At 38.7% G+C, this 22,908-nt stretch overlaps 2 protein-coding genes across 4 annotated transcripts in view; one reads left to right on the top strand and one right to left on the bottom strand.

Annotated features, from left to right (window-relative positions):
* Window positions 1-6,706: 6,706 nt before the first annotated feature.
* Window positions 6,707-14,672, top strand: si:ch73-70k4.1. The gene is made up of 4 exons (XM_041273179.1): window positions 6,707-7,040; window positions 7,929-8,073; window positions 9,104-9,786; window positions 13,759-14,672. The coding sequence occupies exons 1-4, from the start codon at window positions 6,883-6,885 to the stop codon at window positions 13,829-13,831; spliced, it is 1,059 nt and encodes a 352-aa protein (XP_041129113.1). The 5' UTR covers window positions 6,707-6,882; the 3' UTR covers window positions 13,832-14,672.
* Window positions 14,673-18,793: 4,121 nt separating this feature from the next.
* Window positions 18,794-22,908, bottom strand: part of prkcz (protein kinase C, zeta) — a 77,635-nt gene continuing 73,520 nt past the window's right edge. For all 3 annotated transcript variants that reach the window (XM_041273519.1, XM_041273518.1, XM_041273520.1), the window contains 2 exons: window positions 22,485-22,600; window positions 18,794-19,294 (listed from right to left, as the gene is read on the bottom strand). In XM_041273519.1, coding sequence (XP_041129453.1) covers window positions 19,207-19,294; window positions 22,485-22,600 — 204 coding nt within the window. In that variant the 3' untranslated portion in view covers window positions 18,794-19,206. The remainder of the gene's footprint in view (window positions 19,295-22,484; window positions 22,601-22,908) is intronic.

A 22,908-nucleotide genomic window follows, 5' to 3' on the forward strand; every position in this document is an offset into this window, starting at 1 on the left:
TTTTCTCTCCGCTTGTAGCTCAAGGCCAGTTCTAGAACACAACCATGTCTACTCTAAACTTCTGAACCAGAGAGAATGAAACGGTGGGTGTTTGCAAGACTATTGCACCCACACATTCCTATTCAGCTGAAACCAGAAGATTTCCTTTTACTAACTCAATTTAGTGCTTTCTCTTAAAACAGATTAAGGAAATTATTTGAAAAAACAAAACAAACAAAAAAAAAACTGTAGTTCTTTTTCGCCTGAACATTGCAAACAAGCAGCTGAATTCTAAGTTTATGAGCACGGTTTAAAGCAGCTAGACAAATCCCAAAGCCGGATAGATTATGTATGTTTTCCGGGATGAAAAACGGTTTACTTAAACTTTAGTTTTTTGGAAAAGGCGCTCCAATATACACAGCTGATAAAGTGCTTTACTGCAATCTAGCCTTTTTATAAGCAGATTTGATAGCATTCCCATACTGCAATATGTTGGTAGTGCAAAGCTCACTTAATATTTAATTCACCGATTAAAAACATTTTTACAGTAACGTTATTAGGGTTATTCACACACACACACACACACACACACACACACACACACACACACACAACACACACACACACACACACACACACACACACACACACACACACACACACACACACACACACACACACACACACACACACACACACACACACACACACACACACACACACACACACACACACACACACACACACACATACACATATAGGTGTATACACACACACACTACACTGACACACACACACACACACACACACACACACACACACACACACACACATATACGTTTCATAACTACTTTGAACTTGTGTTAATGCCAATAATCAAAATAATACATTTAGCTCATTGTTGTCACTGGTTGTCTACATGTGCACACACAAAATGTTTGCGACAAAAAGATACCAGTCCAATTAAAGCGATTTCCCTGCTCCACTAGCTCCCCCTAGCAGGTAGGCACTGTAAAAGCAACATATAGTTATGCTGAGGTATGTGCATGCTTTATTAAATGGACATACGTTTCATAACTACTTTGAACTTGTGTTAATGCCAATAATAAATATAATACATTTAGCTCATTGTTGTCACTGGTTGTCTACATGTGCAAATGCAAAATGTTTGCGACAAAAAGATACCAGTCCAATTAAAGTGATTTCCCTGCTCCACTAGCTCCCCCTAGCAGGTAGGCACTGTAAAAGCAACATTAGTTACAGGTATTGTTTTAATGCAAGTACTGTAAAAGTGAAGGCTCCACCATTTATATATATATAATATATACAGAACCAATACAGAATCACCTCTCAAACATATACATAAACAGAACACGAATGACCTACGATTTGTAGTTGTAGATGTACAATGCAGAAGAACAAAGAAAAACAAAGCGATAAAGACTTTTTTCGACTGGAAAAGGACCCTAATCAGTGCGTGAGGGTCCTCGTTAGACCAAATACACCTATACTCTCATGCCGCAAAGTACAATAAACGTGCGCATAGCCCCCTTGATATCAACAGCTCCAAGGCAAACACAGGACTCATGTTGTCAAAATATTAACAATGCCGTATACAATTCTTTCTGTGTAAAATGAAAGGGGATATATTAGATTGCTAAAGGGAATATGTAGCTTTAAAAAAAAAAAATTAAAAGAAGATGAAAAAAAAGGATATTTCTGTGTGTATTCTCAGTTTCCCCCCCAAGCAAAAAAAAAAAAAAAAAATTCACAATGCTTATTACTTTCACTCAGCACCCTATATTAAACTCATACTATGCATCTTGTGCTTTACACCTTGTTAGAAATAAAGGGTTATCTTTATGAGCTGTATATGTAAACTTGTACGGTACACTTCAAGCATGACTAGTTAGCATTTTGCACGCAAGTTAGAGATCTTAAAATACAAATATATATTTTTTGTCACATATGGATGGCTTGGAACAGTAACATCATAGCGAAGTGTAATAAAGCACAGTGAAAGCATGCTAGAGCACAAGTACGAATCGTAAAGCATAGACAGGTATGATAACGCATAGTGTAAAACATGGCAAGCCAGGGTAAATGGATAGTATAGACAAAGGAAAATCATGGTAAAAGCATAAAAATACCATGGTTGGTTATTGTTGAATATATCATATAAAAAATAAAAATAAAAAATAATTCCAAAATGAGGAGAGCTTTGGATTTTTGGGGTAGTGTTGAATGTTATATTATTTTTTAAAAAATAGGAAAGAAAAGGCTCATTGTTTTCCCCATCCGCTGCACTAGCTTCAATATAGAGCCCTGTATTTTTCAACACTCACGGGAGGGTGTTTGATTAAGCAGGCCCTGCATGGTCTTCCACAAAAGCTACTGAGTTTCCCTTGGAGCAAAGCAGTAGGAAAACATAATTGCAATTCCCCTCTGTAGGCCCACTGCCGCCTGGCATCGCAGTTTGAAGGTGAACGAAGAAAACATGTTGACGTCTATGGCAATTAATGTCTGCAGTCTCAGAAGGTGTGCTCGCCTTTCTGGAGTTTAACGCCCGAGAGAGACTCCTGACAGAAGCTGCACCTGTCAGACAGTCGTCCTGAAAACAAAGACCTATCCTTAAATAGCATCCAGGTCACACGCTGGAACACAAGCAAAGGAATGCTGGGAAGGAGAAAGCGCTGTTTGAACCAAAGAGATTTGTTAAATTTCTACCGCATCGGTGCAGGTAGCCCCAGGGCAGTATCTAACTGTTTCTTGAAAGCTCTGTGTATCTGAGACCAGTCTTTCTGAAATGCAGCCACAGTATTCTCCCATTGGACACTGCTTTTTGATCAAACACACAATCTTGTTGGTAACAGTAAATTCCCTGCGGCTTTCACTTGACTAAACATAAGAACACTTGAAAACGTACAGTCGAGAGGAGGCCCATCAGGGCTCATCTGGTTCTTAGCAGCTGGTTGATCTCAGCAGCAGGTTTTCCGTGCTGTGCTTTGCTATTGTCATGGTTTGGGCTTACTTGCTTCCCATTGGCTTGTGGAAGATCTAGAACACTCACTCGGATTTGCTTTGTGTCAGGTTGTATTGGAGAACAGTACTGTCATCCCAGCTGAGTGGTTGATCATTACTCGTAGCTTGTTGCAGATAATGGCTTGAGGGTTGAGTTTTTAATGTAAATGTACCAGTAAGCGTCGGTGGCTTCTCCCTGCTTGAGAACCACTAGCTGCTGAATCATCCAGTGAACTGCTCCACGCATTGGTGAAAATGTGCTTCCCACCTTATGAGTGTGATCACTCTCCACTTCCGTTCAAGCTCTCTAGCTTTAATTTGTGCTGGGATTGAAATAACTTGGGATGCATCTCCTCCTTTTACATCGTTGTACTGTTGTTTATTTACATTCATTCCTAAAGTATGTTTCTTTGGCATCGCACACAGTTCCTCCTGTGGCCAAACGTTGCAGTTGCAGAAAAAGTTGCAAAATATCATTCCAACAATTTTATAGTCTCCATTTTTAATCAGTCATGCTTAGCTGTCTAACTCAAGCTCTTTGAGTGGCGCCATGAAATTTTCTCTTGTTTCCCCCGTCTCTCTGGGAAGAAGCGAAAACACATACTTCACTGAACTGCAGGATGACGCAACTGAAGACTAGAAATGGAAATATCTAGGATTTTAGTCTGTGTCCATTGATATTGTGAATGCAGCAGCTTCATCATTTTGGCGCAGTGCCATTCTTAGCACTGTCACTGGGGTGGTTCTAGGGTTACGCACTGAAGTCATCCCATCACTTACTATACCCTATCTTACAATAGGTGGTGGTGTAGTGGAGCCATTCCTGTACTATTTTCTATAGGCAGCAGTGGTATAGTCGAGCCGGAACATGCATAAAGCTAAGTCACATGACTCATCTCTCCCTCACAACTCTTTGATTCAGTCACTAGTCCTGCAATGAGAAGAGCATTCTGAACGTCTTCTATAGCCAACTACTTCTTTAAGAAGGATAAAAATGAGTAGACAACGACTGCAGACCCAAACACAAACAAAGCTGGAGAAAGACACTTAGTGGAAATGAGATAGGTGCATTACCTATTATATGTGTTAGTAGAAGTTCAGTGTAAAAATCCAATGTGAATTTGTATAATAATTCTTGTGTTTTAGTGGAGTCCCGGCATCTTCAGATTTAGACCACACCACTGCCAATAAGAAGCCAAATCTGTTTTTGAATTCATAATGCATTCTTGTTGTATTTCTGTAATGGCCTTTAGATCATATATATTTCTTAGGTTTGTATACCATAGTTGCATAAAAAAAAAGGATTGTTGAACTATTCTCTCGAATCTGCTGAATGGGGCAAAAAAAAACCCAAAACAAATAAGAAACTTAAATTATGATTCATCAAACAAACAGTTTTCCCAGAATGGAATCATCTATTTTTCCTGAGCTCAGTGAGAAGTCCTGGATTCTGTGCCCTGCTAGTCCTGCTATTCTACCCTCCCTCTTCCTTCCTGTATCCATGGCAATTCTTCATAACATTGCATCACAATTCATAATGATATAACCTCTCTTTCCTGGACTCCTGTCTCCTGTTGATCCCCCCCCGTGCAGACCCAGACACCCATTGCTTTCTCATCTGTTATACTGATTTTCTGCACATCTGGGGCAATGGAGAATTGATGTCAGCATTCTGATATTCTCATTTATAGTGGTGTAACTTTTTAACTTAGTTTAACTCACACTGCATCTTTGGTTTCATTAGAACTTTAATCTGCCTTGTGGCTGTAGCTCCATTCTCCTTCCATTCTCGACATTGGTCTCTAACGAGCAGTTTTAAAAGAATCACATTTTATAGGAAGTGCAACACGATCTAAAAGCAAGGCTTGTAAACAGAGATTTCTCAAACCTAATGCAGTACCATATATTTAAAAGTAACATACATTAAACCTATGTAGTGAATGGTATGCAAAGGAAGGTAGGATTTATATAACACACGTTAGCTTCTGCTGTATAATGTATATGCCGTGTGGTGTAGTCAGTCGCCACTTTGAAAGGCCGTTCACAACAAAGATATTTGGATTGTGGCAGGTAGAGGATAGAAGACCAGATTAGGAGGCTGTGTGGTCCAGTGGTTAAAGACAGGGGTTTATTACCAGGAGAACATTGTGTGACCCCAAGCAAGTCACCTGACCTTCCTCTCTCAGGTGAGATGTTGTTGTAAGTGACTCTGCAGCTGATAAATACTTCACACACTCTAGGCTTGTATCTTGTATTAGCACTTTGTAATAATGGGTACACTATGAAAGGTGCTATATAAAGATTATTTATTTATCATTGAAAATTATTTCCAAAGCATCCGGAAGAGGCAGCTTTGTAAGTATGGTTTCCGAGTCCTCTTGTTTATGAAAAGACTTGCATGTATTGTTTGTGTTTGTGTCTGAAAATAGGTCTGTTTCCAAGAAGCTGAGCTTGTTTAAGCCTTGACACTAAGAAAAATAAATAAATAAATAAATCGCAAGCACTTACTCACCATGGAGACCATGTTGCCCCAGAAAAATAGCCAGTGTGGAAATATTATTTTGTCATATACTAACTGCTATAGAAAATAAAGAAAAATTATTGCACATCACTTTGGTGATTCAGTTGCTGGCTGCACCTGCGCTGGGGATTGTGGAGTCTCTAAGGCCACCATAGATTTACAATGGAAAGTCGGTTATCGTGAAAAAGTGAAGCAAGCTTGCATTGGCCAGTGTAGAGGGGAAGCAATTAGTGTGTTCTGTCATAGTGGGGTAATTTTTCTGTGCTTTCCTGGAGAATATTGAAAACTATGTAAAACATCATAAGGTCGATTTTCCAAATTTCCTGTAGAGTTCATTTCAGTAAAACACCTTTTTTTTTAATTATTTGTGCAGGCAGTATTTGAAAGAAAACAGAAACTTTGGTTCTTTTTTTTTTAAATCCCTCCCTCACCCCTTTCCAAATGCGTGCACACACAGACACACACATCGCTGACCCCATGAAAATGGGAGTGAAAATGTTATACAGTCTACGTTTTACCGTTAAACCTGTCTGGGAATGTAAGTCTGGGAATGTGTTAGCCGAGTGCCAAATTCCTGTTGAGAATTTCATATCGCACCTGGGCAATTATTCCTGCTCCTGTTTGTATTTAAATCAATTTTCTTGACCAGTAAATGAACCAAATGCAAAGGAACTGTTTTAATCCAAATCTGACAGTAATCTCAGATTTAAATACTCCCCCACTGGATTTTATTTTAGCCTATGCATTATATTATAAAGTAAAAAAAATGATTTTACAGATAATCTAATAATATCAAATTTGATATCCGTTACGTTATCCACCACAAAAACATATCCTTACATTTAAGTCTAGAAATTGGGGACAGGACAAAAAAAACTAAAAACAATTTTTAAATGAAATCATTCTGTTGCATTGAATCGAAATCTGAGAAGCAGCGACGCGCCTTCTCTAGTTAAATCTCAAAGAAACCTGCCAATCAATGAACTAGTTCCGTTTCCTCAGTTGTTTGCAGCGCCAAAAACAAAACACGCATGCACACAGCTGTAGCAGAGGCAGAAACCCTAAATAAATAAAGAAATTAACGAATAAGACACTGTACAGTCAGTGCATCCTCGTTACAATATGTATTTTATGCACAAGTTTATGTGGACGGATTTGCATTTATATTATTTGATGTGGCGGAGCTAGGAGTGATGGTCAGACAGTAACAGGGGGAATAAGAGTACATGGAACAAAAAAAAATAAGCCACAGGAATGTAAATACTTTAGGCAAATGATTGTATAGTAATACGTGAATGTATTTAGCTGCTTATAGAGTCTAAAACTGGAAACTTGAACTGGTTGCGGATCGATTGCGAGTCATGTCTCAAGAAAAGCACCCAAAACTAAAACTGAAAAGGAAGAAGACTGGTGTGCATCAACAGAAATCAGACTTATCAAAACACAGCAAAGAGGGGAGCAAAACCGGCCTCTGTGAAACAACACGGAAAGACACATTCGCAGAAGAGAGGACAGGAAGGTGAGTACTACTGTGTGTGTCTCTATCTAGCTATCTATCTATGACATATATATGTATATGTCAATAATTTCTTTTTAACTACCCTACACGCATCATTTGATCATTCGCACAGCATTACTACTGTCCTGATGTCCTGAAACACCGATTGCTAGTGAGGATCTATCTATCTATCTATCTATCTATCTATCTATCTATCTATATATATATATATATATATATATATATATATATATATATATATATATATATATATATATATTGTCATAAATTGCCCGCCATAGGTTTGCATCGTGTCGATTTGGTATTGGGCCCCAGCGTGGTATATTCTGGTTCGTGTCAGCTACACAACGGGACTGCTGTGTGAAAAGATTAATGCATTTTGACATTTCTTTCTCAGCGTTGATTGCTTTTAAGGAGACAAAACATATTGCAAAACATGGAAGCGTGTAAGCCCTAAAAAAAAATACCCTGTTAAACTAGACCATCAGTTATTTTCAGCCCTCCCTCTTATCTACAATGTAATGAAGCTTTGTGGGTTTTTATGCAAGTAACTATACAGCCCTCTCTCAATATTGCACTACCAAAATATTTCAGGGACGTTGAGAGTCAATTGTAGCCTATGTAATCAGGAGTGTCAACTCTCAGTCCTGGAGGGGAATTCCACTCCAGGTTTAACAGGTAAAATGAGACAATGAACTGAGTCAGGGTCTGGGTGGAGGTTTAATTGGTTCTATTTAAGGGTTTAGAATAGGGGTGGAACAAAGACCAGGACTGGAGAAACTACCTCTGGCCACCCCTGGATTGCTAAGGTAATCATAACAGCTATGAATGAAAAGGGGTTTACAGGACATTTAGAATTCATTGATTCACTTTATAATTTCATTTCAGCCCATTCAGCTGTGATGCTGGTGCGTGGTGGGATAAAAGTGACCTGACTGAGAATCTGTGGGCCTCCACGTTGAAGTCTGTCTATCCAGACCTGATGCCGAGTGCATGGGAACCAGTACCGGATTTACCTGCTTTTACACCCAAGGTGTGGCAACGATGTTTTTTTAAAAATTATTTTTTATTTACAAATGCCAACAACAATAATGTCCACCCACATATTGTGTAGCATGACGTCCTGCTTGTGTGGATTGCCTGCCCGCTGCAAGCATGGATAACCACACAGGTGGCTGTTCTGGGACGTGCACTCTGGATGAACCCATCATTCTGACAGGTGGCTGATGCAAACTGGTATTTGTGCAATTATTTATTTTGGGGCACAGCAAGACACAATCTGATGTAACCCTCCCACAGTGACTGGCGCATGCTGTTGGCTAAAATCCCTCAGTATGATGAAACAGTTACTGTAGCAACTGAAAATGTGTTTTTATTTATTTTTTCTTTTGAAATGCCATAGACCTAGAAGGGCCAGTGGACTTTTAAAGCCACGCTGTGTTTTTGTTAGTAAATAACATGCAATTGTTAGAAATGTATCAGTAAATGTGTCTTCAGGCAGTCAGTAGCACACATTAATAGTCACAATAAATATAAGATCCAATAAAGCTTTGGTTAACAAGGTGTGGAAATTCACTAGTTATTGGTATAACGAACATTCTTTCCCAGTGTCCCATGGCTGGAGCACTTAGTAATAGTCAGGTCGTGTTTGTTAAAATAGTTATACTCTCCTGCCCCTAATAGAAATGCAGACTCTAATAGAAACTCTGCACACGTGGGACAGTTTGAATTTGGATTAAATGGAGCTTTCATCATGGATCTATTCCAAATAAATAAATTACAGATGATAAGTGGTAGATCCATAACTTCCAAGCGCTCAGTCAAAATTCTGTTATACTGATGAAGGCACCAGTTGAAACGATTGACTTAGTTTTTACAATTTTTCTTAATTTTGAACAGTACAAATATATATTTTTTATTTTTTTTTTTTTTTTATAAAACATCTCTGAATGCAATTCAAGTGTGTCAACAAACAGGGGTAAAGGGCGGGGAATGTTGAATCCTGCTACATCACAAAATTGTTTATTTTTTATTTATTTATTTTATGTATTGTTCTGAAATAGGCTTGGTTAAAGCAAGACTATCCCAGGCTGGGTGCTTGCATTGGAGGCTGCAAAGCATGGACTCCATTCCCATCAATGTGTGAGCCAGTGATTTACCCTAGTGACCTAGGCACTGAGCTGAAGACTATGATTGAAGGAAAGGTTCCTGCGGAGCTTGCAAAACATGACATGAGCGAACCCAACCAGCCTGAAGATCCATCGTCTTCCAAAGGTGAAGCCACAGGAAAGACAGCTAAGTTGAGGAGTGATGAGACCTACAGACCTGATCACGGAAAGAAAATGGAGAATCGCCACCATTGTCACGAACCTTCTCGATTATCGGGGCTGACGCGAGGAAGATCAGAAAGTACGTTGACTGACAGAACTCCCAGTTCCAGAGAGGCTGGTCCTCAAAGACCTGCTGAGAACCTCACAGCAGCGTTTCACTCATCAGAAGAAGCCCAAAGTGTAAAGAAATCTGAAGATGCGGTCAAAAAGCAGCTGCCTGTGTTTGGGGAGAGAGATGTCGACAGCTGCATTACAATAGAAGACTCAAGCTCAGATGAATCCCCGATGAGGGCAGATCATTCTGTTTCAACTCCACGTAAGCACGGTAATGCTAATCATGAAAGAGTGGATGGGAATTCAGATGGAAGGTTATCCATTGAGAGCTGCCCCATGTGCCTACAACAGTTTCCTGCAGGGTAAGCAGTACAGTTTATCTGTTTTGCTCTCATGAGATACTTTTCATGTGAAATTTAAATGCTTTAAATACTACACAAAAAAAAAATAACAAAAATACCAAAATATCACAGACTGATCCCCTATGACACACAAAGTGGAACATGGTACTGTGCGCACGACCAGCTGTGCAGTAACTGGACGGTGATACGTTATTTAATGCCTAATTGTTAGGCTGCATGTTAATCCATTGCCTCAAACTCAGGCTCCACGTAGCTTCTGATGCTTGCAGAGGCATATTTTCCTGCGTCGATTAGTATCTGAAGACAGCTAGAAGGAAGGCAGTAATTTGTTTGGAATCACAAACAAACATCCTTGTGCTAAGGGTGTGGATGAGTCTGATTTGACTGCACTTAGCTGGTGGAATTCAGAATGCTGCATTGTGATAACCCCGTGCACAGCCAAGTTAATTCCCTGTCCAGGATATTGCAGATTTTTGGCAGGCTTTGTAAAAATCTGTTTCTTTAAGCCTGCAAATATGATCGAAAGGTTGAGTCATTAAGGAGAGAAGTATGTAGAAACTGACGAGTTTGCATTTTGCATTTTTTTTTTTTTTAAAGGGATCTTATCCTTTAGCTTTGGGGAGTTGAGGCTTGTCCTAAAACAAGCAGCACACACAGCATTTTAAAAAAATGACTGATTCTTGGGGAAGCTTAGGGAAAGTATTGAGGGGCGGGAGTAGGACACACAGCATACTGACTGCCCATACAGAACGCCCGTACAGAACTTTATGCTGCTTTGCACCCCCAAGAACCAGAAAGAGCGGTGCACCGTGTTAATAAAATAGGTCCACTTGTGTGTACAGTCTGTGATCCTTGGGCATGTGGGTGGGGTTGATGTCTAGCTCTGCATTACTGCAGCGTTTCATTCCTGACATGACTGACAATGTTGTGGCTGCCATATTTCTGCCACAGAGACCTTTGCATTAAAGTTGATGCCAGAAGCTGCTTCTGGAAACTGTGCATAATGATATCAGACTGACTGGTAATTATGGGATGCGGCAGTGCTGACGTGCATGTGTGCCAAAATACATCATTATATTTTTTTGTAGTTTTTATTTTTTTGATTTATTTTAAAAGAACTGAATTCACTTTATTTGATCAGAAATCATTCCCCAGGGTTGACTGATGATGGCATTGTAAATGCAAATTAGCATGATTACTTCTGCCTGCTGCTGCTGCAAAAAAGGATGAAACCACATTTGAAACCTTGAATCTCTAAGCCCTATTGCCTTTTCATTCCCAGCATGCTGCCTCCGCACTCCTGTACCTTTACAGTAATGACATGGCAAATCTATGGTTAATTCTGTGAGCAGGTCCTTATACACTGTTGAACGTTTTTCTTTAATTGTTTATTTAAAGTCGGTTTTGTAGACAGGTCATTGAGAGAGCCATTAAAAGTTATTGCATGCAAAGTTGCATATTTAATATGGATCTATAAAAGCGTTTTGTTGGTTGCAGACTGGAAGTGGCCACAGTTGAGACAGTTTAGTGCTTTGTGCTGTAAACTGCAGTGCCACCCAGTGGCCTGAGCTTGTAATTGAGTATTTATTTCTTATTTTTGTTGTAATGCGTTGTATAGTGCTCAATACAGCAAATTTGTATTTGTTTATTTAGCAGATGCCTTCATCCAAGGCGATTTACACACACTAGGGTGTATGAACTATGCATCAGCTGCAGAGTCACAAATCTTATGTCAATTGTAATTTCTGATGCAGGATCGTCATATTTATCGAAAGTTACGGTGCAAAAAAACAAAACAAAAAACACTTCTGTAATTTGCAGGGCAGGAAAATCCTCCCGCAATCCTCTTCTCCTTGATTTGATAAAACCGCAGTACCAGAGGGGACTTTTATTAATTCAGGCTTCCTTTTATAATACGGTTCAGTCATCGGCACAGCTACAGAACCACAGCAGTGTTAGTGAACAGTGTACTGCGCTGACCAGCCCTTTCTTACCGCTGTGTCTGTATTCCGGAACAGGCTGCTATATTTTCAAATGGACTTTATGATTGTTATTTGATAACTATTTGTATGTCTCACTAGAGCGCACGTCACGTTAGGGACTTTTAGATACAGACCACGGAGTAAACCTACGACAATCCATTCATGTGTTGAGTTTATTAAGTGTAGGTGGTGTGATAAATAGGACAGAGTTTGCTAATGATCTCTTCTTGCTGTAATTCTGGGGTCCGTGGCGTTCACCAATGGGCTGGAAAATTGAATATTTCTTTGGTGCCGTAGTGGCAGTACTGTGCTGTAGACCATTGCGTAGGGTTAGCGGCGAGTTACCATCTTTAAAGTGCCGGCAGTCCTGTTGTTTTAGGTTGTTGTAGCCTTTGAGCAATGAGTGAGCATTATTCCGAGGATACGTTGCACTTTGTGTGGAAAGAAATATGCCGTGATGACTATTTTATTGATTGAGGAATATATGAGGGAGGTGGGTGGGGAGTGCAGAGGTTACAAAAAGGCGGGACAAAAAGCAACATTTGTGGCCCGAACAAGAGTGACATTGTAAAACTGGCAGCCCTCCCTCTGGGTTTGAGCAGACCTAAGCAGTAAGTCAGGGTTCCAGTCTATGCTGTGTACTTTGGCTGGTGGAGAAGGAGCCACTCTCCACTTTCTAGCATTAACAGATGTGGACAAAGAGTGCCTTTGTCTGAAAAGGGAGTGAAAGTAAAAAAAAAAAAGTTAAAAAATCATTGAGCAGTCTGCGTGTAAAAGGTTCTTGGAAAGTTTATTATTAAAAATGTGTTCTAGTTCTACAGTAGATTACCTCTTTCAGCTTCTCTCAGTGTGGGCCCCCGGCCCAGATTTTGCCCTCTGGCTGGAAGACTGGGAGAAATCTCAGCAGGGCTTCAGGAAACAATTAGTACAGCCGTCCTCCATAAAACTGGAGAATGCAAGTGAAATTTAAAAAAAAAAAAAAAGATGAATATGAATATATATATATATATGCAAGTAGATGTGGTCATGGAGCCTGTGATCCACTAGACCTGTAGAAAAATGTGTGCAACTATTCAGCAACAATCACAGGAAAGCAGGAGGATCCCTATGACTTCACAAGGGGGCTGCATTGAATAGCCATGTTTGCAGAAACACGCAGGGAAAGTAGAACTCCTGACGCAAAACCGGTCATGACAGATCAAGCCTCAGACATGTACATCGTGTTGTGACAAGCAACAAACAGAACGAGAGTGAACCAGACATAGAAACCTTCAACACCAGTTTCCCCTCCAACAGTGCACTGCTAGCCTTGGTAAGAAGTCAGTGCGATAATCTTTAGAGGTTTGGCTGCAAGGACCAGCTGTGACAGTCGTGGGATTTACTGTAGTTGTCTCTCTCTACTAAGTAGCCAGGTGATTTCTTTGTTATTTTTATCTCATGGTGTAGCTTGCACCCCTGAGATTCTGGGGTGCTGCATTAAAAGGTAACAGTTAAGCATTCAAATGAAATGGTGCTGAATTATGTTACATTAACATATTGAATTGCATTTCAAATCTAGCCCTGTTACAGTTAGCTAATCGGAAATACATAAAAGAGTAGTTTTCTATATACTTAATTGAAAAATGCCGGCTGGTAGTTTTCTATATACTTAATGAAAAACTGACATTTTAAAAATTGTGACATTTCGAAATCGAATATGAAATGCTGTACTACTGCTATAGCTTCTGGCAGACTTGCGCTTTTACCATTTAGTATTTTCATTGATTACATGATATTAAATAAAATACCGATTATGTTCATTCTCTCTCTCTCTCTCTCATAATTGTTTTTAAAATGTCTTAATCCTAAAATTACAGGTGATGCAAAACTTTTGGCCATTGTTGTACATGTAGAATTAGTTTGTTATCCTAGCGCTGTAACAACAGTCCTAAAATGATCTCAACATGTTCTGGCTTTTCCATTTTTTTTTTTAATTTTCTTTTTATTATAGATTCACCCAGCTGGAAACTGACTGCCACCTTGCCAAGTGCCTGTCTGAAATGAATGAAGACATTGAATGGTGAACTCGTAAGAACAACATCTGATCCGTTTTAAATCCCTGTCCTCCTGTGGGATCGGTCTCTGTTTAGGTAGTGTTGTCCGTTTGCATTGCGTGCAGCTTGACGTACACATTCCCAAACTTGAATGCCTTAAATCGTGCTGCGCCATAAGGAGGTGCGAACGGTTTTCTGTAAAGCTCCTGTAAAGTTACATTAGATCATCGTTTAACTTGGACACCTGGAATGTTTTTTTTTTCTGTACTGTACATGCAATAGCATTTCTGTGAGATTCTGCACGTGATCAGATTATAGCAGCCCTTGTGTACTGTACTTGCATTACCAATGCTTGTGTACATAAATCTAAATAAATACATCTACAGAACAGATGTAATGAAGCGTGCTTGTTGTACATAATCAGTTTCAAGTGTCGTGTCAGAATGAATAAATGGGCAAACAAGTCGTTACGCATAAGGCAGCAGTTTGTGATAAAAAAAAACCTTGACGTTGGCTTCATGTGAAATAGTTGTTTTGCAGAATGCAAACCTCAGTTCTGATGCTGATAACATGAATCACTTTATTTAAAATTGCTGTACAAAATTAACAGGTAACACTTCAATTAAATCTTAAACCATTTTTTAAACCCATCCGCTCTAATAAAACCCCTGATCATCCTTTTAAGAGCCATCGTTGGACTATTTTAATCCACAGTTTTTTTCAGTTGTCTAGTAGAAGTGTGAAGCTATAATATAGCTCTGGCCAAAAGCTTAGCATCACCCCATTGAATAAACCCTTTTTGCTTTATAAAGTCGAATGAAATCCTGCTGAATGATGTTACATATTGAATTACACAGCGCTTCTGCAGTTTTCCCATATACTTCAAAACTTATTTATTATTATGGCTTCCGGTAGACTTTCATGATATCATTTGGTAGTTTCTTTGATTACATGATGTTAAATAAAAGATCTAAATTATGTTCATATAGTTTTTTTTTTTTTTTTTGTCTCAATCCTAAAATTGCAGGTGATGCTAAACTGTTGGCCATAGCTGTACATTGCTATAATCTGTTAATCTGACTTCACGTTTTCTTCTAAGAACACAGTCTGACAGGGAGCCAAGCGACTGTGCTCCAGAAAGCCCAAGAAGCTATAGCAGGATGTTTGTCTTATCACGATATGATTAAATGACACTACAGTTACTCAAATGACAGCACGACCTTCATTTTTAAGTATTTGTTCGTTAGTCCTTAATTTCGATGTGCAAGAATGTATCTCGTTATTATGTATTAATTTGACCATTTCTCTGCACAATAGAAAGTGGCCAGAGGCCTCCAGTTTAATTTGCTTAATTTTGAGAATAGGCAAAAAAAAAGTACAACTCATATCCATAAACCAACCAACATAATATACAAAATAACTACGCTGAACATATTTACTGTTTTACGATCGTCAAGGTACCTAGACTGTTTATTAAGACCAAATCCTGTAAGACCACAGTACACCAGAACCCATTCTCAAAGATTTTTCTTTTCATCATGTATTTAATTATATCATATAATTTATAAAATGAATACTTCTAAATATATAAAAATGTCCCACTATAGCACGTAGATAGAACATGATTTGCTTTGGACACAATTAGCAAAATGCAGAGAAAGCTCGCAACTGCAGAAATATTTGGCAATAGTTATTAACTAATAAAAATAAATTTGATGCCTTTTTAGATTTTTTTCATCCATTATCTCAAATTTATTGCAGAATAAAAGAAGGAAGGGCATTCAGTTTGTACCAAAGCACAATGCAACAATGTTCAATTAAACCATTTATTTTGAAAACGACCTCTCAAAAAGGTGTGGTGGATTTTGATTTGGTTTTCAAAAAGTAGAATTTTTTTTTTCCCCCATTCTCTGCTGCCATGCCGTAGAGCTTTCATACTGTAACGTCACAAACTCGTTTTCATTTTTTTTTTTTTTTTTGTCTCTGCACTGTCAAGAGCAGCAGGAAGCCTCAAATAACGTTTGGCAATCCTGGCCCGTGGAACACAAGAACCTGCATACACAGACATCAAGGGCACTAAACTGCTCCTAATTACTGAAGCCTATTCCCTGAGAGGGGTTGAGGGGGTGGACAAAAAACAAAAAAACTAATTTAAAAAAAAGCGGCTTGGCTTGTTTTGTGTTGTGCAGGGGTAAAGGACAAGGGTTTTCAAAATGGGGAATTATTGCCTGTGTCTTGTCTCATTCTCCCCCACGTGCATTGACGGCATCTTTTAATATTTGTCATATCTCATAATTCGTAATGCCTAACAGCACATTAAAGACAAAAGCTGTTTAACAATGTGGCAAGTTCATTTCTGCAAATATTCCCTTCTAAAAAAAATGCTGTAAGAATGCTTTCAAAACTATTGACATTTTAGTAATGTGTTACTTTAAATTATATTTATTCAATTAACTAATTATAAAGTGAGTGAACAGAAGAAAAATCTAAATCAAGAGATCAAAGTATTTGAAAGTGACCTACCCTTTGAACTTCAAAACACCCACATCAATTCTTCTAGGTACACTTGCACAAACAAACAGGGCATTTTGTAGGCAGGTGTAAAAAGGTGTATGATTAAACAATTATACCAAACAGGTGCTAATGATCATCAATTCAATATGTAGGTTGAAACACAATCATTAACTGAAACAGAAACAGCTGTGTAGGAGGAATAAAACTGGGTGAGGAACAGCCAAACTCAGCTAACAAGGTGAGGTTGCTGAAGACAGTTTACTGTCAAAAGTCATACACCATGGCAAGACTGAGCACAGCAACAAGACACAAGGTAGTTATACTGCATCAGCAAGGTCTCTCCCAGGCAGAAATTTCAAGGCAGACAGGGGTTTCCAGATGTGCTGTCCAAGCTCTTTTGAAGAAGCACAAAGAAACGGGCAACGTTGAGGACCATAGACGCAGTGGTCGGCCAAGGAAACTTACTGCAGCAGATGAAAGACACATCATGCTTACTTCCCTTCGCAATCAGAAGATGTCCAGCAATGCCATCAGCTCAGAATTGGCAGAAAACAGTGGGACCCTGGTACACCCATCTACTGTCCAGAGAAGTCTGGTCAGAAGTGGCCTTCATGGAAGACTTGCGGCCAAAAAGCCATACCTCCGATGTGGAAACAAGGCCAAGCGACTCAACTATGCACGAAAACACAGGAACTGGGGTGCAGAAAAATGGCAGCAGGTGCTCTGGACTGATGAGTCAAAATTTGAAATATTTGGCTGTAGCAGAAGGCAGTTTGTTCGCCGAAGGGCTGGAGAGCGGTACACGAATGAGTGTCTGCAGGCAACAGTGAAGCATGGTGGAGGTTCCTTGCAAGTTTGGGGCTGCATTTCTGCAAATGGAGTTGGGGATTTGGTCAGAATTAATGGTCTCCTCAATGCTGAGAAGTACAGGCAGATACTTATCCATCATGCAATACCATCAGGGAGGCATCTGATTGGCCCCAAATTTATTCTGCAGCATGACAACGACCCCAAACATACAGCGAAAGTCATTAAGAACTATCTTCAACGTAAAGAAGAACAAGGAGTCCTGGAAGTGATGGTATGGCCCCCACAGAGCCCTGATCTCAACATCATCGAGTCTGTCTGGGATTACATGAAGAGAGAGAAGCAACTGAGGCTGCCTAAATCCACAGAAGAACTGTGGTTAGTTCTCCAAGATGTTTGGGCCAACATACCTGCCGAGTTCCTTCAAAAACTGTGTGCAAGTGTACCTAGAAGAATTGATGCTGTTTTGAAGGCAAAGGGTGGTCACACCAAATATGGATTTGATGTAGATTTTTCTTCTGTTCACTCACTTTGCATTTAGTTAATTGATAAATATAATCTATTAACATGTCTATTTTTGAAAGCATTCTTACTTTACAGCATTTTTCACACCTGCCTAAAACTTTTGCACAGTATATATATATATATATATATATATATATATATATATATCAAGTTTTTTTCAATCGAAAAAAAACTCCTCAAACCCCAGTCAACTTTAGTTGTACTCGTCATTGTCGTTGTACAAAAATGGGCAGTAATAGCAGGTGTTTTTCCCAAAGGGGAAAATTGATTTAGTTTTATAAGTCACGGTATCAGTGATTATATCACTGTTTAGACGTACTCTAAAGATTTCATGACTGAGCAATGTAAAACCTTTGGAATATATATATATTATATATATATATATTAATTTATTTTTTAGATTTAATTTGTTTCGAATTTATTCAGACAGACTGCTACGTAGTAAATTTGTTCCTCAACACGTTAATGCATTTCAGGATTATTAATAATAATAGTATATTGAAGTATATACAAGTATATATCATTAGATTTGTTCTTTTTTTGCAATATAATTACAAGTTAGTTTTTATTTTTTTTTTTTTTTTAGTACCTTAAGTTTCTGTTTGAAAACAGGTATTTGAAAAAAATAAAATCTTTAGCTGATGTAACTAAAAAGAGTGTCAGTATCCAGTCTTCATTTTAATCTTTCTTCTCTAAGAAGACTGGAAGTTTCCATTCAGGGTGTTTGGAAGGACTAGAGACAGCAGAGTGTAAATGGAAGAGAACTGGGAGGGCTGCGGGTGTGAAAACGGTCCTTCAATTCGTAAGCCAGCCCTATTCTGCTGTACCACACAAGTAAACTCATTTAAGTGCAATCAAGAATATTGTGAGACAATGGGTCATGTTAGGCACTTCTAAAACTTTATCCTAAAACACCGATTGGTAGTTAAATGCAACTCCTTTGTTTGTTGCTAAAGTACAGGAATTGCCAGCAAAGTGGCAATAAATAACATGCCATTCATGTCAACAAAAGACATTATAAAAATTTGGGTTTCGCTACCTACACTTAATACAGTATATTGTGGTTTTCCTTCTTTTTTTATAGTACATTCTTGTATAGTTTGAAGGCCAGTCATCCTCGACGAGATCATCTAGCGTCGCAAAAAAAAAAGTGCACATAAATTCAAGAACAGCATGAACTCTCGTATTTTCCCAGGGACGAAATTAAGAATTTTAGGATCCTTCATGGAAGCAGGCACAGAATGAGCAGGCTTTCTTCATCAGGTAACAAAGCCAGGTAGCGTCGACACCCAAAAACAGAGAAACATAGTGGTTAGAGGAAGACTACCACTGACTGGCCTTGCTTGCTATATATATACATATATATATAAATATTTTATTTTTTTCTCTGCAGCAGTTTTCTATATAGTGTTCTTCTTGAAAGTCTTGCACCAGTTCCTGATCCTTGCATGCAAGTAGTTCCAGAGAATGATCCACCTCCATAAAGTCTGTTTTAACGATTCTGTTCATGGAGGTCTTTCAGTTTTGCGATACGCAGGTGAAACGAAGTGGCTCCTGCTTCATACCGTTTCCTCTGACGACAGCAGCATAGGATTAATATATTCGAATCCTTCAAACTCGGACTGGTCTATTCTTTTAATAACATCTCTGGGGGGAGGAAAAAAAAGATTAAGAAATTTGAATCAAAAAGTTTATGCAATAGAAGCAACGTAACATCCACGACTCCCCCCAAGGAGAACAGCAAAATAGTTTCCTACACCTTGATATTAACAAGCACAGTTGGAAACTAATGAAGTCATGTGTCTGTGACATTAAGAAAGGTCCTCCCTTTTTCCTAGCTATTGGGCTAGGGCACAGGGAATCTGTCTGTCTGTCTGTCCTCCTGACCCTAACAAGCAAGGGTTTGCTTCTCTGTATAAAATAAATGACTATTTTTGCATAAACTGGGCAATTTAGCACATTTTTCCCCCCTGCCACATTTCAGTGTTCAGTGTGCGGATCTAGTGTATGTCTATGATTATCATAAGAAGCAATGTATATTTAGATTAAATTGAGAATAAAAATATTGTACCTACAATTCAAGTGATTGAAGAAGAAAAAGCACTTTACTATGAACGGTATTCAGTAACATTATTATATTGTCTTTCATGTTATGCTCTAGGGGAATCACTGTAACATACTGTTCATACAAAAAACCCTTTGAATCCAACATTTCTTTACTGTAGAGTCTTTATACCTGAATGACAAATAAAATCTTCAGGATGCACGTTTAGTTTAGATACACCTCAATCTTGAAGGAATTTCAATTTATTTATTTTTTAATAGTGAAGATACAAGTTTTAATATCTTTACAAAATGATGCTTTTCTGACCTCATTTTCTATAGTGCATTTTTATAACCTAATATATGTGTATATATATATACTCACTTTGCCTTTGTAAGTCAGGTGTTGTTTTATATATAATTTCCTACTACTTGATGTCCTGCTTACCATAAAGAACAGTAAATCTGAATGAGGTGATGCCAGGTTTGTAGCCAAGCCTTTATTTTTTTAACATATGCTGTGGTATGATGTTAGTGTATTAAATCACAAACTGTCACAATGTCAGAAACGCCCAGCGGTTTGCATTGAGAGTATGTCTGCGTTTAGCAACAATGCCTGCAAGCTGATTTAAAAGCAAAATTATTCCAATATGCAAGGCTTTTCAAAACCTAATCTCAATAAGCAATTCATTTAGATTATTCAAACACAAGTGCAAACGTTACATATTAATAAGAACTGTCTGTGACCACTCTCCCCAGCTTTCTACAAAGGGAATCACAGACCTGCCGATTTCATTCAAATCGTATCAAACTGAAAGAGATTTCATTCAGGTTTGATAACTGAAGTACGCACAGGGTGTAAAGTTCAAGCAGCTGACAAGACATAATAAAGTTTTGAACACCTGAACGGCCAGCCGTACACAGAGACACAAAGCGTCATGATAAGACCGATATTCTGCAGCACTCTTCCAATGACCTGTTATTCAGGCTTCACGGATTGAACTGCAAGCTTACAACCAGTGCACAGGGTTATCAGAAATGGTTTTCATTTTCTTTAAAATAACAGATATCTACAGGGTTGACTACCATGTCATATACGTGACTTAACTAGGTCTGTTACACACGCAACAGAGTGACATGCAAGGCAGCCTTTGTTTTTGTGTTACATTTGAATGAACTCGCACAGTGCTTTGCAGAAAAGCCTCCATCATTCCTTCCAGTGGTCTACTAGCTGCTGTAACTCTTTTATAAACTAAATGCGCCTCGTAACATACTGCATGCACGCTTCTAGAAATCCAGTCTCCGACAGGACGATGTTTCTCAATGATGGATGCAATGCTAGTGCGCCGGGTCTCTTCTTTGTTATGGAACTATACAATGCACGTTGAGTTTATTTGTTGCAGAGAGATTGAGCTGTGTTGCAAAAGGCTGACACGTTAGGAGCTGACCGAGTAGCCTGTAGTGGAACTCTTGAATAAGGAGGAAGACATTACAATGTGAAGAGCCACAGGCAGAAGTGGTTTTTATGAATGTCTTCCTCACTAATGGGCTAACTCTTTGCACACACACACACACACACACACATTACCCTACAATACACAGTAAAGGTCTTGCAAAGTGCCATTGTGTGTGCGCAAAGAGGTACTCCAATCAAGAAATAAAGAATAAAATATAAACCAATGGTTAAGGCAATGACAGATTTTGCAATTACTCTGGATGAAAATTTGAGTGTGTCTGATACCTTTTAAAGCATTCCCTATTGGCTTCTCAGCAATACCAGAGTGGCATATAAAATGCCGCCGTAGGGATCCAGCTGAAATCTACAACTGCCATACATCTTAAACTAATAATGTAGGCTTTCTGCTTTTCTTGTAGGAATTTTATAATTGAGGCCCTGGATTTGCAGTGGAGGGATTTTGAGGGCTCTGGTTTTACAACTGTATTGTTTCATACTGTATATAAAATAAGCGTTCATTGCTTAAACAGCTGTGTTTAAATTTCTTGCAGCTGAGCCCCGTAATCTTGCTGCTTTTTATTGTTTTGTCAGTTTTTGTTTTCTCTGCCATGAGAAAATACAAAACTCGTTGCAGAGAGCGGAGTGTTATTTAGTGGTGTGCGAGCCTGCCAATTCCCAAGTTCCTAAAGGCAGAAAGGGTCTTTTAGGAACTTGCTGAGCTACAGTTATTGTTTTTATTGCTCCTGGAAAAATAAATGTGTCATTTTTAGTGTGGTTAAGGGTACCACATCCAAAATGGCATATGGTTATTTTTTTCTATGTATAACTTTTACAGATTTGAATACAGTCAAGACAAGCATTGTAAAATTATCTGACAGAAATAATAACAATAATAATAATAATATTTTTTTTTTTATATAGCACCTTTCATAGTGGACCACCATCACAAAGCGCTTTACAGAGGCAGGCTGTGAACTGTGCATTATATGCAGAGTCACTTACAATAGGACATTGATCTAACATCTCATCCGCGGGGCGGAGCACAGGGAGGTTAAGTGACTTGCTCAGGGTCACACAGAGAGTCAGCTGGTAGTAATGGTGGGATTTGAACCGTTGACCCTCTGGTTACAAACCCTGGACCAGTGTACCGCACTGCCTGAATCAAAGCAGTTTTATAGTCCTCTGTGGTATGCACTGATTGAAAACAGGTCTGTGAAATTAAACTGGATGTATTAGGATACTGAGTGTTGTGAGCAAGATGCATTGTTAATACCATGGTGATCCCTCCCTGAACGGTCTAAATTCTCCAAAAGACTCATTTTTTAAAAGTACACTTACTCGTCATCTGGGGTTAGCTGCACCGGTTCGTTGGTAAACTGAGTATCGAAATTATCTAAACCATAGTCATCTGTACTCTGCGGTTTGAATGGGGGAGTCACCTGCTTCTTCTCCAGCTGTGAAGAGAAGAGAAAAAGGGTTTTAATATCCATTCATACAATTACACACGCAGTGACTCAAGGGTTGCATAAAAGCTACAAATAACGTCAAGCCCTCATGCATGCAGTTTCAGTATGGACTGGCTTTGGCGAATTTCTATTACACTGGACTGCCTTTAAAAAAAAAATAATAATAAATTATAGAAACCATTAAAACTAAATTTACAACACTTGTTTTGCTAGCAAATACGTAAGCTATGTATACCTGATTTCCTCAGTACCTTCTGAACTATGCATCTTGTCCACTTGGGCTCAACTTGAAAAGA

This window comes from Polyodon spathula, chromosome 16 (genome assembly GCF_017654505.1).
Source record: "Polyodon spathula isolate WHYD16114869_AA chromosome 16, ASM1765450v1, whole genome shotgun sequence".
Classification (NCBI taxonomy): domain Eukaryota; kingdom Metazoa; phylum Chordata; class Actinopteri; order Acipenseriformes; family Polyodontidae; genus Polyodon; species Polyodon spathula.

Coding starts and splice junctions, on each gene's coding strand:
- si:ch73-70k4.1 (XM_041273179.1), top strand. CDS start 6,883: ATGTCTCAAGAAAAGCACCCAAAACTAAAACTGAAAAGGAAGAAGACT. Junction 7,041..7,928: donor GCAGAAGAGAGGACAGGAAG/GTGAGTACTACT, acceptor ATTTCATTTCAG/CCCATTCAGCTGTGATGCTG. Junction 9,787..13,758: donor CTACAACAGTTTCCTGCAGG/GTAAGCAGTACA, acceptor TTTTTATTATAG/ATTCACCCAGCTGGAAACTG.